The sequence below is a fragment of the Phyllostomus discolor genome, chromosome 2, assembly GCF_004126475.2.
Source record: "Phyllostomus discolor isolate MPI-MPIP mPhyDis1 chromosome 2, mPhyDis1.pri.v3, whole genome shotgun sequence".
Taxonomy (NCBI): Eukaryota; Metazoa; Chordata; class Mammalia; order Chiroptera; family Phyllostomidae; genus Phyllostomus; species Phyllostomus discolor.
The window spans coordinates 104,804,897-104,821,614 of record NC_040904.2 but is presented as its reverse complement, the minus strand read 5'-3'; the positions used below and the strand labels follow the sequence as shown (position 1 = coordinate 104,821,614).

At 39.5% G+C, this 16,718-nt stretch overlaps 1 protein-coding gene across 1 annotated transcript in view; it reads left to right on the top strand.

Moving 5' to 3' along the window:
• The first annotated feature begins 6,138 nt into the window (after positions 1-6,138).
• The window catches only part of OSBPL11 (oxysterol binding protein like 11), a 98,480-nt gene continuing 87,900 nt past the window's right edge, over positions 6,139-16,718 (top strand). Inside the window, exon 1 of the mRNA XM_028504386.1 lies at positions 6,139-7,046. Coding sequence (XP_028360187.1) covers positions 6,847-7,046 — 200 coding nt within the window. The 5' untranslated portion in view covers positions 6,139-6,846. The remainder of the gene's footprint in view (positions 7,047-16,718) is intronic.

Sequence of the window (16,718 nt, the reverse complement as noted above, 5' to 3'; positions counted from 1 at the left end):
ACAGAATTAAGAAACAAAATTTTTTAAAAATAAGGAGAGGCTTAGGAAGCTCCAAGACAACTTCAAACATTCCAACATCCGAATCATAGGGGGTTCCAACATCCGAATCAGAAGGAGAAGAGGAAGAGCAAGAATTTGAAAACTTATTTGAAAACATAATGAAGGAGAACTTCCCTAATCTAGCAAAGGAAATAGACTGCCAGGAAGTCCAGGAAGCTCAGAGAGTCCCATAGCAGTTGGACCCAAGGAAGCACACACAAAGGCACATCATAATTACATTACACAAGATGAAAGATAAGGAGAGAATCTTAAAAGCAGCAGGAAAAAAGGAGACAGTTATCTACAAAGAAGTATGTAATAAGACTATTAGCTGGTTTTTCTAAAGAAATCTTGTAGGCAAGAAGGGCCAGAAAGAAGTATTTGAAGTCATGAAAGGCAAGGACCAACATCCAAGATGACTCTATCCAGCAAAGCTTTCATTTAGAACGGAAGGGCAGATAAAGTGCCCAAATTTAAATTTCCCAGATAAGGTCAAGTTCAAGGAGTTCATCATCACCAAGCCCTTATTACATGAAATGTTAAAGGGGCTTATCTAAGAAAAAGAAGACTATCAAAATACTGAACAGTAATAGGTCAACAAGCTCACAACTATTATCAACTGAACCTAAAAAACAAAAACAAACTAAGCAAACAACTAGAACAGGAACAGAATCATATAAATGGAGGGTTAATCATATAAACAGCAGGGAGGGGGAGAGGGGAGAAAAGGGGAAAAGGTACAGGGAATAAGAAGCATAAATAGTAGGTACAAAATAGACAGAGGGAGGTTAAGAATTGTATGGGAAATGGAGAAGTCAAAGAATTTATATGTAGGAACCATGGACATGAACTAAGGTGGTGGAATGCTGGTGGGAGGGGGGTGCAGGGTGGAGGGGAATAAAGGAGAGAGAAAAAATGGGAGAACTATAATAGCATAATCAATAAAATATATTTTTTAAAAGAAAGCCCCATACCCATTTAGCAGTTATTCTCCTTTCCTCCTTCCTCCTAGCCCCTGGAAAGCATGAATCTACTTTATGTATCTATCGATTTTCCTTTCTGGACATTCCTTATAGATGGAATCACACAATAAGCAGCTCTTTGTGTTTTGCTTCTTTCACTTTTCATTCCTTTTTATGGCCAGATAATATTCCATCATACAGATATATCACATTTACATTTCCACCAGCAGTTTATGAGGGTTCCAGTTTCTCCACATCCCTCATCAACATTTATTGTTGTCTCTCATTTTTGTTATAATCATCCTAGTGGGTGTAAAGTGCTATCTCAAGATTTTAGTCTGTATTCCCTTGATGACTAATGATGAGAATCTCTTGGTGTATTTATTGACTTTTTGTATATCTTCTTTGGACATATGTCTATGTAGCTCCTGTTAGAAATGTGTGAGAAATAGAGGTGGCAGGAACCAGGTGATCTGATCCAAGTGCCTTTATTTAATGCTGGGTTGAGAGGTGGGCTGATTTGGGGTCAACTTCAGCACTGGGGGAGGGCAAGACTGGGGTTTTTAAAAGAAAAAGTGTGGGGTTTGTGAGAGGATATGGGAGGGGTTAGTTTCTTGTTCTTCCAGGTGGGTACCTCAGGGTTCCAGGATGTGAGCCTGGACAGTGGGTTAGGTAAAGAGCTGGGCTGTCCCCAGGTACAGGAAGGTCAGTTTGATCACAGGCCATTGTGGCTGGTGCCAGATGTCTATTGTGTGTGGTGGGAGAGAATTTCAGTTAAGCCTCGGGTTATCAAGTGAGTTGGGATAACTGAGTCATGAGCAATCCAGTGGGTTGGAAACTGGCCTGACTTGGTCATGAGCAGTCTGGGGGGTTAAGGATCTGGCCTGATCCCTTCAACTCCTTTATTCATTTTTGAATTGACTTAATTTTTTCAATTGAATTTACTGGGGTGACATTGGTTAATAGGTTTAATTACCTTTTTAATAATGAGCTGACAGAACTTTTTTTTTTACATATTCTGGATATAAATCTCTTATGAGATATGTGGTTTGCAAATATTTTTCTCCCATCCTGTGGGTTTTTTTTTTTTTTTTTACTTTCTTATTGGTATTGTTTGGAGCACAAAAGTTTTTAGTTTTCATGAAGTCCAATCTACCTATTTTTTCTTTTGTCACTTATACTTTTTGTCACTTTGATGTCATGTCTAAGAAGTCTTTGCCTTTCCCCAGGTCATAACGATTTACTCCGATGTTTTTCTTATAGTTTTGCCTCTTACATTTATGTCTTTGATCCATTTTGAATTAAATTTTGTATATGATGTGAGGTAGGGGTCCAATTTTATTCTTTTGTATGTGGATATCCAGTTATCACAGCAACATTTGTTGAAAAGACTAGAGAGATATTTTTAAAATATAGACTGGATCACAACTCTCCTCTGATTAAAACTTTCAGTGATTTTTCTACCGAACTTCCAAAAAATACCAATTTCTCTGCTTATGACTCACTCTCATTCATACCACTTTGTCTTTTGCTCACCATGCTCTAGGTCCCCAGGTGCCCTCATTTCTCAGAATAAGTAAAAGTTGCTTTTCCGTAGCTCCTCATGTTTCTTTTTAAATATTGTTCCTCATAGATGTTTTCCTCGACTATCCGTTAAGTAGGTTCCATCCACCCATTTGTTTGTTATATGTTCCCCTCTTTATAGCCTCAAATATCTGTGTATTCATATTTATTGTGATTCTTTTTTTTTTTACTTTGAGTAGTATTTCTTTGCATCTACCATACTGTTTTGCATATGCTATGAATTCAACTTACAAATGAAGTTGTTAGAAATGAAGATTTATGATTAGAGGGGAAATTAAAAATCTTCTGGTCAACCAGTTATTTTTTAAAGATTTTATTTATTTTTAGGACTTCTGGTCAAGGTAGAGTCATAGGTAAATGTGGCTCACTTCCCCACACAACCACAACAAAATTACAGCTAAACTGCAGAACAAATATTATTCAGCATTACCAGATAATTGAGCTAGGTTGAAGTCCAACAGCTAAGAATTAAAGAAACCACATTCATCTAGATGATAGGAGGGATGGAGGGGAAGAGATGTGGAGACATGGAAGCAGCTGGTCTCAAACCCACGTGTGGTGGATATAAAATGGAAGGCTATATCAGGAATGAAGGATCCCAGTCCCACACCAGAACACCTAGTCCAGGGTTCCAGTACCAGGAAGATAAGTCCCCATAACTTCTGGCTGTAAAAACCAGTGGGGATTGGATCAGCCAAAGAAACTGCAGGATTCTCAAGCTTCTCCTCTTAAAGAGCTGTGTAATGCACATGGACTTATTCAGACTCATTTCCCCTGGGGTCCAGCACTGGGGCAGCACCTTGAAAGGCACCAGTGGCATATGAGGAGTAACCGAAGGGGCTGGCATAAGGACAGGAACTGGGGGCAGCTCCCTCCTAGAGAGAACTGCAGACAGTGACCATTGTACCTTTTCTGAGCCCTCCCTTACACAGAACCACAGTGAGGCAGTACCATATCTGAATTTCCATCAACCTGGCTCACACAGTAAGCCCCCTACCTGATGACTACCTAAGGTTCACCCCATCCAACTTATGGGCCATGCAAGCTGGTAACATGGGCTTTTCCATATGAAGGGCTAGGCTAGGTGCAGGCTTTACACCTTCCTAAATGCACTCAAATAAGCAACAGCTGAACCTGGGCCCCGTACCTTTCACTAAGTGGCCACAGGCCTGGCACTAGCAGCAGCCATCTGCAGATTACTTTATAGCTTACACCAAGGGGCCCCAGACAGAACACAGGGGAAGGCTGACCTTGGCCTGCACCACCCAGGAAACTCCAGAGCCTGTGCACCCAGTGGACAGTTATACACCACATGGAACACCACCCAGACCACTTCCACAAGCAATAGAAGGAGGTGGTTGCTGACCAGTAGTCACAGCCAGTATTACCAGTTGTCTGGACTGGGTAAATCCATCCCATTGACCTGCTGACTGCAATCAAGACTCATCTATAAGAGGAGAAAGTACATAGCCCACTCAGAGGGCACACCTTGAGTACACAGCTTGAGAGATAGGGAGGCTGTGCCACTGGACCCTACAGGATGCCTGCTACATTAGGCCATGCTACCAAACCTGGGAGACATAGCAGCTCTACCTAATACATAGAAACAAACTCAGGGAGGCTGCCAAAATGAGGAGACAAAGAAACATGGCCCAAATGAAGGACCAAAAAGAACTCCAGAAAAAGAACTAAACATAATGGAGATAAGCAATCTATCAGATGCAGAGCTCAAAATACTGGTTATTAGGATGCTCAAGGAACTTAGGGGGCACTTCAACAGCATAAAAATGATCCAATCAGAACTGGAGACAGTAATTGAAATAAAGAACAATTTGTAGGGAATCAACTGAGGAGTGGATGAAACCAAGAGTCAAATCAATGATTTAGAACATAAGGAAGAAAAAGACATTCAATCAGTAGAGCAAGGAGAAAAAAGAATACAAAAAATTGAGAATAGTGTAAGAAGCCACTGGGACAACTTCAAATGTTGCAACATTTGCATCATAGGGGTGACAGAAGGAGAAGAGGAAGAGCAAAAAATTGGAAACCTACTTGAAAAAATAATGAAAGAAAACTTCACTAATTTGGTTTAGGAAATAGACATACAATAGACAAGCACAGAGTCCCAAACAAGATGAACACAAACAGTTCCACATCAAGACACATTAAAAAGAGCATTAAGAAAAAAGAAGTTCGTTACCTACAAGGGAGCTACTGTAAGACAGTGAGTTGACTTCTCAAAAGAAACTCTGTGGGCTAGAAGGGATTTACAAGAAATATTCAAGGTCATGAATAGCAGGGACCTACAGCCAAGATTGCTCTACCTGCCAAAGCTATCATGTAGAGCAGAAGGGCAGATAAAGAGCTTCCCAGACAAGAAAAAACTAAAGGAGTGCATCATCTCCAAACCAATATTATATGAAATCTTAAAGGGACTTATTTAAGAAAAAAAGATAAAAACCTAGAACAATAAAATGGAAACAAATGCGTATCTATCAATAATTGAATCTCAAAAACAAACTAAGCAAACAAGAAGAACAGAAATAGAATCATAGATACGGAGAACATTGGGATGGTGGCCAGTTGTGAGCGGTGTTTGGGGGAATAGGATAAAAGGTGAAGGGATTAAGAATTGCAAATTGGTAGTTACAGAATAGGTAGGGGGATGTTAAGAGCAAATATAGGAAATGGCATTGCCAAGGAACTTATATGCATGACCCATGGACATGAGCAAAGGAGGGGGGATAGCAAGAAGGGGTCAGGGCACTGTATAGAAGGGTGAAAAGGAGGATTAATGGGGACAATATAATAGCACAATCAATAAAAAATGGTACACAATGTAAAAAACAATTTTATTTATTTGTAGAGAGTGGGAAGGTAGAGAGAAAAACATCAATGTGAGAAACAGCCTTCAGTTGCTTCTCCTGCACTCCAGGACAGAACGCAACCCAGGCATATGAACTGACCAGGAATCTAATGGCGAACTTTTGCTTTGCAGTAAGCTGCCCAAACAACTGAGCCAGAGGGCTCAACCACCATTATTTTACATAAGCAAAAACCAATATCTAAAGAGAGTGAAAGATTTGTCTGGGGTCAGAAAGCATACCTAGCTTTCATTCTGAGAACTCTAATATTCACAACAGTTTCTTTTTCATTTATAACACTTATTTGCCTTATTTCAGTGTCATGTGTTTGTTGAAAAATTACTAAAATGTTTCTTTTTTGCAATTTCTGATAGAAATGACATTATTTCTCTAACCTTTCTTTCTAAAAAGCCTGCAATGAACTCTCGAATGGAAAGACAAAACCTGGTTAGGTAGGCCTGAAGTCACCCCACAAGGGCACTCTCTCCAACCACTCCGTTTCTCCGTCACCGGCTGTCCCACCTCCTTCTCCCTCCCTCCGCTTCTCCCTCCCTCTCGCGTTTTCTCTACCAACCACCCACATCCACCCCTCAGACGCTCCGCCCCCAGCAGCGCTGCTTGCCCTGCTCCAAGATGGCGCCAGGAGCTTCTGCTCTTGAGGAAGTGAGATCACGCTACTCCGGAAGGGAAGGCGGGGGTGACCCTCTGTGGGGCTGTGGGTGGGGCGGCGGCCGGGGCATTGGTGTTCACTTTGGGGGCTGGAGAAAGGGCGAGGAACTTGCTCCAGTCTACGAACCCAGTCGAGGGCCCAGGACCGTGGGGGTTGAAGGAAGTCGCCCCGAGCGGCTGGCGTTGGTCCAGAGGAGAGGCGTCCCGCCCCCGGAGGCCTCCTCCCCGGACCCTCCTACTGGGCTGCGCGTGGGCGGCCCCAGTTCTGTCTCCGGGGCTGCGGCGGGAACAACCGAGCGAGCTGGACCTGACCATCTCCTGAAGACCCGCTGGAGAAGAAGGATCGTGGCAAGTTAGTCCGTCAGCGCAGAGGTCAGGCCGCTGATCCCCGTCCATCGTTCTCCGTCTTTCGCCCAGCCCTTTTGGCAAGAGTCCGCGACCTCCCCGAGTTGCTTCTGCTTCTTCTTCGAGTATGCCAGCAAATCTTCTAGCAGGGTGATTTTTCTTCCTTTGCTTTGCGGGAAAGAAGATACATATTTAAAGGATTGCTTCTCCTCACAATCCCTGTCCTCTAAAAGTTTTCCTTCATTGGGAAAGCTTCATTCCTTCTTTGGACTATTTGATGGTTACCACCGTATGATTTAGCTCGTGGGATCATCTTTAGATCAGATCTTAAAAATTATCACCCACAAAACGGCAGAGTTGTTCTCTCCGCCCAAGAAGGGCAAATGGACTTTGGAGTTAAGATGCAGGGGGGTGAACCAGTATCAACCATGAAAGTCGCAGAGACGGAAGGAAAGCTGGAGAGCCTGGCCACAGCCCTGACCCCGAACAAGAACAGCAGCAACAGCAGTTGTGGAGGTGGAATCAGTAGCAGCAGCAGCAGCGGCAGCAGCCGCGGAGGCAGTGCAAAAGGCTGGCAGTACAGGTATGGCCCTTTCTCCAAGGTGATTTCCTGAGGTAGAGGTGAGGGTGAGTGTGCTGGAGTCTGCGATCCTGCAGCTGTTGAATGGTCAAGTTTACTCACTGACTTCCAGAAGCAACTAATTTCATTTGGGCCTCGAATCACAATTTTCATTAGCAAGATTTCATTCATTCATTCGTCCGCTCAACAGGTATTTATTGAGGCCTATTGGAGAATATATAAATGTATCTTTGAACTTCCTCTGCAACTTCCTGGAGTTACTCCTTCCTCTGATTTAATTCTGTACTCACTTCTGTTTTGTGTGCGAGTGTGTGTGTGTTGCAATTTGTTTAGAAGACTGCCTTGTCTGCTTGACTGTAAGGGCGGGGGCTTCTTAACTCAGCTGTCTCCAGAAGCTAGCAAATACTAGGTGCTCAAAATGTGTTTGTCGCATGTTTGAATGAAATAATTGAATCAGAAAGATTCTTGCCCTCCCGGTGTTTGTGACTTAGAAGGGGAGGGGTACACAGATAGTTTAAATGCAAAGGTACATATACGAGTGCCTTGAGTTATCAGGCCACTTAGAAGCTCTCTCTCTTGATGAGAAGTTCTACATTTGTTAATTTTCATTAATATGAATGAAAAATAAGGAACTGGAGGAGAGTCCTGGAGAAGCAACAGTAGTTTTGTTTTGTAAAATACAGAGGGATATACTCTTCCAGAATCTTAATGAATGAAATTAGGATAGCCCATGGTATTGGAACTAAAGGGATGAATTCTTAAATTTGCCTGATTCTAGTCCTTTTCAGCCCTTGTGCTGCTTGTAGTTGTGAAATTTGTGTGAAACTTAAGAGAGATTAAAGCCAAGATTTTGTGAAGGATATACTTTTATCATGAGTAATATCTATGTATGTGAACTATGCATGACTATATTAACATACAGAACAAAAGTGTAGGTTATAACTTTTATTGGTAAATGATTGTATGACATGAAAGTATATTTGGTTACTGTGCGGTATCTAGGCCCCCTTTTGGAATCAGCATGATGTAATTTTGTATGTGATTTAAGACTAACCATATAAAATTACCAATTACTTGGCAGGGATATTTTGACATGGCTTAAAGCAAGATAAAGTAATATTCCATGTAGTCAGAGATCAATTTTCTGGCATCCTCAACTCTTTGAAACCCGGTCTCAACTGAATGGAAAAGTGAAACAAGTTTCTTAGAAGTACCAGGGAGAGCTGTCATAAAGCCCTGCACTTGACTCCTGTACTTCCATTCAGAGTCCTATTATCCCTTATTTAGGGTATTACTTAACGGTTATATAATTTTCAAACTAAAATCTATTGGAAGCACAAACGGAAAGGTTATCATGGGAAATGTATCAGAGGAAATGTCATCTGACAATTTGGGACAGTCAAAGATTTGAAAAACTAACACAGGGTCAGCTATATTACTTCCTAGTACAATAATCGTAGTCACAGTGACCTTCAGTCATCCAGTAAAGCACACTCTGTTTAAGAAGGTAGAGAAATATATGAAACAGTGCTGAATAATTGCAAAGAAAATAGCTAAACTTAAAAAAAAGATGCTTATGTGTCTGCAAAATTCAGTTATGTGGAACTCTTCCCCAAGGATGCAAATATATAAGGCATTACCGCATTTACATAATGATATATATTTTTATGTTCTTGAGGTTTGTCTAAGGCTATCCTTCAACCTAGCACTCAATCTAATTTATTCCTTTGTCCTCTAGGACAAGCAATTTTCTCCATTGTCCTGTTTTGCTCCCATTTCGTGGCTTCTTCATCTGAGGCTCAAGGTCTCTAGATTTTTAAAAACAACAATAATAAAAACCACCTAATTCTTTCCTCTTAACAAGCAGTTGGTACTCACTGCCTTTCCATTCTTTGAACCTCATTTATTGCTCAGACCCATGACGTTGGCTTTGTTCTCACCAAGGAGTGCATGAAAAACAAGGAATGTTTTTAGATTCTTAATACCAGTTGATTTTCTCTGCAAGTATATCTGTTAGAATTCTTTTCTTGAAGTTTTTGATATTGCTTTCTTGATTTCTTTATTCCTCTACTGTTCCTTTCTCAGTTTCTTGCTTGGCTCTTGTCTTAAAGTTTGGTATGACAGATACCTTATCTTCTTTTCTATATTACATGTTTCTTTTCTTATTCTGTTTCATGTTGTCAGCTCTTTTTGCAACTCAAGAGCCATATATCCAGCTGCCTACCTATAATTTGCTACTATCCCATTTTTTAAATGGAGATTTCAGGTTATCTCGTGAAGTAGTTGAAATTTAGTAAAGATTCTCTGGTTTGACTTTGCAGACTTAGAAATTTAATTAGCATGTTTTCAAAGTTCATAAATGTATCATCTATTATACTTTGTACCTTTTCGTGGCTGAATAATATTCTGTTATATGAATATATCACATTTTACTTATCATCCATTCATCAATTGATGGACATTTGGGATGTTTCCATTTTATGGCTATTATGAATAATGCTATGAACATTCATGTTTGTGTGGGAATATGTTTTCATATCTCTTAAGTATATAGCAAGTCTTTGAATAATGCCATTTTGTTATACTGTTAATGAGATGCTGTAGGAACTTAACACTTGTTTATATCACTTAGCCTATGGTGAATTGGTTTGGTCATACTTCCTTTTGCCTAGAGTTGTAGAATGTATGGATGACATTAAGTAAGGACTTACTATTACCTAGGAGGGAATTGTTGGGTATACAGTAAATCCTCCGTGTTTAACTCTATGCTTAACTTTTTGAGCAACTGCCATCCTGATTTTTTACATTCTCACCAGCAATGTATGAGGATTTAATTTTTTCAAATTCTCAACAACACTTGTTATTGTCTGTCTTTTTATTTTAGCCATCCTCATGGTTTTGAAGTGTATCTCATTGTGGTTTTCATTTGCATTTCATTGATGACTAATAGGTTGAGCTCTAGTCATTTGTTTATTTCTTTGGGGAAATGTTTATTCAGATCCTTTTCCCATTTTTAAATTTAGTTATTTTTTTATTATTGAGTTTTAAGAGTTCTTTATGCATTCTGGGTACAGTTCCCTTATTAGGTATATGATTTGCAAATATTTTCCCCCATTCTATGGTGTATCTTTTCACTTTCTTGATATTATTCTTTGTAGTACAAAAGTTTTAAATTTTCTTTTTTTTCCCCCTTTTGTTTATACTTGGTGTCACATCTCAGAAACCATTGCCTAGTCCAAGGTCACAAAGATTTATAGAAATGTTTTAATTTAATTTAGGAGCTTTATATTTTAACACATTTAGATCTCTGATCCATTGAGTTAACTTTATGATTAATTGTATTTTTTCTTTTGTGAAATATCTGGTGTTATTTTCTGTAAGTATTTTTTGTTAATTATACTTGATGTTTATTTTTCCAGTTTACTATTATTATCTTTAAATATCAGTTTTTGTTGGAATATTTTTGTCCTGAATAGGGAAAAGAGTGAAGTGTTTACCTTACATACTTGTCTCACCCACCCAGTTTCCCTCCCTGGAAACATTGTCTCTTATTAATTTCTTTATTATAGGTCCAGAAAAATTTACATTCTTTATATAATAAATATATAATTATATAGGGTATATTTTAATTTTGTATGGTTAAATTTTTTCCAAACTAGCTGCAAAGATTTTCCTAGGCTTTATATTTTAATTTATTACATATTTTCAGGCATATAAAAAAGTTTTGCAAGTCAGAACTTTTACTCTTCTTTTTCTTTTGCTTCTACTTATAGAAAGTTATTTTTATAAATACTTATTTTCATGTAGTTTTAAAATTATCTGGGCCCTGGCTGGTGTGGCTCAGTGGTGGAGTGCCGGCCTGCAAATCTAAGGGTCGCTGGTTTGACCCCTGTCTAGGGCACATGTCTGGGTTGCAGGCCAGGTCCCCAGTAGGGGGTGTGCAGATGTCAACCACACGCTGATGTTTCTCTCCCTCTCTTTTTCCCTCCCTTCCCCTCTGCCTAAAAATAAATTAATAAAATCTTTTAAGAAATTACTTTGTTTTACATTTATTTTTAATCTGCCTGGAATATATAGATAGTATGTTATCTATTACTTTGCTATGAAGTACTCCCACACTTAATGTATTGAAAAAGCAACATTTTTTATCTCAGCGTCTGTGGGTCAGAAATCTTGGTGCAGCTCAGCTAGATTCCCTGGCTTTGGGTCTTTCACAAGGCTACAGTCATCTTGAGGCCCAACTGGGAAGGAGCCACTTCCTGGCTTACTCATATGGCTCTTGGCAAAATTCAGTTATTTTTTGCCTTCTGAACAAAGACCACATTTCCTCATGAACTGACTGCTAGTGGCTTCCTTTGGTTCCTGGCCCATGGGCTGCTCCACAGAGCAGCTCACTTACTACTTGGCAGCCTGATTCCTCAGAGAGAGGAAATAAGAAGGTAAGAGAGTGCTAGCAATACTGAAGTCATAAAGTCTTTTGTAACCAAAGCATGGAAGTGAAGTCACATGACTTTTCACTATTCATTAGAAGCAAGTGATGAGGTGCAGCCCACACAAGGGTGTGAATACCAGCAGGTTGAGATCATTGGAAGACATGCAAGAAGGTGCCTATTACAGATGTTAATGTAAAGACACTTTTCAGGGGTGTCCAACCTTTTGGCATCTCTGGGCCACACTGGAAGAAGAAGAGTTGTTTTAGGCCACATATTAAATACATTGTGACACATAATCACAAGAAAATCTTATAATGTTTTAAGTAAATTTACGATTTTGTGTTGGACTGCATTCATATCCATCCTGGGCAGCAATCTAAATCTAAAGTTTAGATTGTCATATATTGTTGAGATAGATTTGACAGGCAATTGGAAATTTGTTTCTAAAGTTGAAAGTTTGGGGCTGAATCTGCTGCTTGGGAAATAAGAGGACTTATAAGTGGGTGCAGTTGTTGATCAGCTGCATTGACCTAGATACAAGGTAATAAAGGGAAGGTGTCGGTAGGCTGGAAAAAAAGGAAACAGCATTGATTTTCAACTGGTGTGCCGCAAGAGTTTTTAAAACATGCAATACCTGACTAGTTAGGGGCTCTGACTTCTTTTCCCTGAGATTGTCAAAAAAATGACAACAGCCAAAACAACAATAGCCATGTGGTCTGAATGATTCAAAAATTATACCTATTTTTTGTCAGATTGGCAACAAATATATTTTTTCACGTGCCACAGAATTTTAGTAATTTATGTGTTGTGAGATGAAGGTTGAAATTTGCTGCATTAGAGAAAGATTGGTAGACATTGGTGATTGATTGGGTGGAGGGTGAGGATGAGATAAGGAAGTACAATTGACTTCACTCATCCAGATTTAAAACTTTGGACAGTCTACAGGAAGAAAAGATTTAGCGAGTCAAATGATATGTTTGATTTTAGGTTTGTTGAGCTTAAGTTGCAAGAATGGTTAAGTGGCATATCCATCAGTACCTTAGACACACAAGGCATTAGAAGTGTGGATCGTTCCCTTTATAGTATCTAGGATGTTTTCTATCATCACATTTCTTCTATCATCACATTTACTTTTTTAAAGAAATTTCTCACCTGAGAGATGTATATTGATTTTAGAGAGAAGGAGGGGGAGAGAGAGAATAAAAAACACTGATGTGAGAAAGGAACAGCTATTGGTTGCTTCCCATACATGCCCCCACTGGGGACTGAACTTGCAACCCAGGTATGTGCCCTGACTGGGAATCGAACCCACTCCAACCAACTGAGCCACCTGGCAAAGGCTATTATCACATTTAAACCTTACAACAGTTCTTGAGGACATTGTTACTCTCATTTTACAGTTGAAGAAATGGAAGTCAAAATGAGTTGGCCAAATTATAGAGCCAGTAAATAAATAGAACTTTTATTCTTAGGTAGTTATTTTCATGGAGGTATTAAAAATAGATAAGTTCTCTAAAGGAATGAATAATTATTGACAAATAATTAGTTTAGATCATGGTGGTTTCATCATTTACTAGTATTCTGACACATGGCGGCAAATATTTTTGAGCCTCTGTCATGTGTAAAACCCTCTGAAGCCCAAATTAATGTGTACACTCAGCAAAAAATAAAGTAGGAACCCCAGTGCTTATTTTGGGAGGATCATGAAAAAGAATCAGAAAATGGAAGAACTTCAGCTGCATTTGCAAAATCTATCAAGATGACCTATTTTTTTAACCAAAACTGAGAAGTGAATGTATTAGATTAGCCTTAAATTTTCTTCTTTTCAGAATAATTGATACTTATATAATGCAATCTCCTCACCATTTAAGAGGAAATGAATTTCTTTTTTTTTTTTTTTCCAAAAATTTTTTCAATAAGTATTTTTAAATTATTATATGTCAGGAACATTGCTAAATTCTGAGTCTAAAAGTGGACAATGAAGTATTCAGTTTGGGGGAGTACTTAAATTCTAATTGATTAAAGAACAAACTGTTATGTGAGTATAGAAGTTCAGGTAAAGTTTTCCAAAAGAAGCAGGCTCATTATATATATATATAAAAACAATTGATATATATATATCAAATTTTCCAAAATAAGTAGCCTCATCTTTTATTTATTTATTTATAAATATGTATAGAATTGATTATGCTATTACAGTTGTCCTGATTTTCCTCCTTTGCCCCCCTCCACCCAGTACTCTCTACTCCCTCAGGCAGTCCTCCCTCCTTTGTTCAGATCCATGGGTCATGCGTATAAGTTCTTTGGCTACTCCATTTCCTACACTGTACTTTACATCCCCATAGCTATTCTGTAACTACCTATTTGTACTTCTTAATCCCCTCACCTCTTCACCCATTCCCCCACACACTTCTCCGACCTAGCAACCATCAACATGGTCTCCATATCCATGATTCTGTCTCTGTTCTTGTTAGCTTAGTTTGTTTTTTAGATTTCATTGTTGATAGATATGTGTTTATTGCCATTTTATTGTTCATCGTTTTGATATTCTTTTTCTTAAGTCCTTTTAACATTTCATATAATATTGGTTTGGAGATGATGAACTCCTCTAGTTTTTTCTTGTCTGGGAAGCACAGTATCTGCCCTTCCATTCTAAATGATAGCTTTGGTGGGTAGAGCAGTCTTGGCTGTAGGTCCCTGCTATTCATGACCTTGAATATTTCTTGGAAATCCCTTTTAGCCTGCAAAGTTTCTTTTGAGAAATCAGCCAACAGTCTTATGGGAAGTCTCCTGTAGGTAACTAACTTCTTTTCTTTTGCTGCATTTGAGATTCTGACTTTGTCTTTAACCTTTGGTATTTTAATTATGATGTGTCTTGGAGTGGGCCTCTTTGCATCTATCTTGTTTGGGAGATTCTGTGCTTCCTGGATTTGCATGTCTATTTCCTTCACGAAATTAAGGAAGTTTTCTTTCATTATTTCTTCCAATAGGTTTCCAATTTTTTGCTCTTCCTCTTCTCCCTCTGGCACCCCTATGATGTGAATGTTGGGCCTCTTGAAGTTGTCCCGGAGGCTGATTATACTACCAAGATTTATGCCTTAATGTAGTGGGTGTCCTGTAGGGTCCAGTGGCACTGCGTCCCCTATCACTCAAGCTGGATACCCTTGAGTTGCTCCCTTGCTATGGGCTGAGTATACCCTCCTTTTGTAGTTGAGCCTTAGCTACTGTTGGCAGATCATTGGGAGGGATCTACACAGACCAGTCAGCTGCAAGGATTGGCTGTGACCACTAAGTACCAACCTCTGCCCTCTATGGAAGTTCAGCTCTGCGGGGGCAGAATGGTGGTGCTCCAGTGTGGTCCATAGCCATCCACTGGGTGTGCTGGCTCTGGGATTTTCCAGGCGGTACAGGCCACGGTTAGCCCCTACCTGTGTTTTGCCCAGGGCCATCCTGCCTGAGCTTTAAACCAATCTGAGATGGCTGTTATTTGTGCTGGGTCTGGAGATTCCCAGGCAAAGCGAAGCTGTGAATCTAGGTTGACTGTTGCTAGTGCCAGGCCTGGGGTTCACTGAGGCCAGCTGTTGCTTGTTTGAGAGGATTTTGGAAGTTGTGCAGTATGAGCCAAGACCAGCCTTTCATATGAAAAAACATCTTGGGTGGGCCTGTAAATTGGGTGGGATGGAGTATCTGGGGATCTTCCAAGACGGGTCAAACAGTGTTAGCCAGGGTGATGGAGTCTCAGACATGGCACCAGATTGCTGGCTCTGTGGCTCTGTAGGGAAAGGGTTTAGAAAAGGGACAATGGCCTCTGCTTGCCGTAATGCCAGACACTTCAGTTTCTCCCAGTATGCCACTAGTGCTAGAGCTTAGAGGGAGTAAGTCTGAGTAGGTGAGTCCGTGTGTGGGTTCTTTAAAAGGAACTGCTGGGGGCTCCTGAAGTTTCTTCCACTGACTCAGTCCCTGCTGGGTTTTGCTGTCAAAAGATATGTGGACTTATCTGCCTGGCATGGGAACCCTGGGCTGGGAAGCCTGGTGTGGGACTGAGACTCCTCACTATCCCTTCTGAATTTTTGTCCACCACACATGGGTGTGGAACCAGCCCATTCTGCATCTGTGCCCCTTCTACCAGTTGGAATGGATGTGGTGTCTTTAATTCCGTAGTTGCCAGACTTCCATTCAACTCCATTTCTGACGGTCCTGAGTGATGGTTGTTCTGTATTTTAGTTGTAATTTTGGTGTGGCTGTGCGAAAAGGCAAGCCATGTCTGCCCACGCTGCCATCTTAACTGGAAGTCCAAGGAAATTAAATTTCTTCATTCTGGAGTCTTTCTTCCTTTTTCATAGTAAATGTTCACAGTTTATTAAATGTGCATGTTTGTATTATTTTTATATTCTGCATATGAGCTTTCAGGAAAATTTACAGATCTGCAAATCTGCCTCTTGTTTATTCAGGTGGACGGAAGAGAATTACCCAGAGGAGGAACTGAAAAGCATATTTGGGTATATGATAAGCATGCTTTTTCTTATTTGGGTTCTGTGAGGGCCAATTACCATTAACAAACTGGCAGGCTTTTTTTCCTTGTTAGTAAATAGTTATGTGTTTCAGTACATGTGTAGAAGTCTACAAATGTATAGTATAGAAAGAATTTTTGTGGTCAAACCTTGTGCCTTCCACTCTAAATAATTCTTTCAAAAGAAAAAGTATTTACAACTGGAGGAAGGAGATCTGCCCAAATATAACCTAATGTTTACTGTCTTCTAGTTTTTACCACTTGTTTTGAGGATAATTTGAAGAAAATATCTTAAATGTTTGTTTGGTTTTTTTCTCTGTAGGGGTTAAGGAAAGTTGAATGTATATTTCCGTACCCTAGTTTTTGTTTTCCTTCTCTTGAATCTGCTATAGATGCTAGTAAAAACAAAAGAAAGACTATTTATACACATGTAACTGAAAACTATAAAACAGTGTTCCAAATTATTCTTTTTAGTTCTCAAATAAATCACATAGTTTAAGTCCCAGAGGTTATCATTCATCAAATAGAGTTGTGGGAACTTTTGCCTTTTTAAACTATTGTTTTTGCTTTTGAAAATAGTGAAAAATATTTTTGATGTAAATCGTATTGCTTTGAAGAGAAGGAACATCTTTGTTCCCTTTGAGTGAACATGTTCCACTAGGTCAGAATCTTCCCCTGTACTGACTTTGTTTAGAAAAATGATTTGTGTTCAGACTTATTCAGGTTAAATTT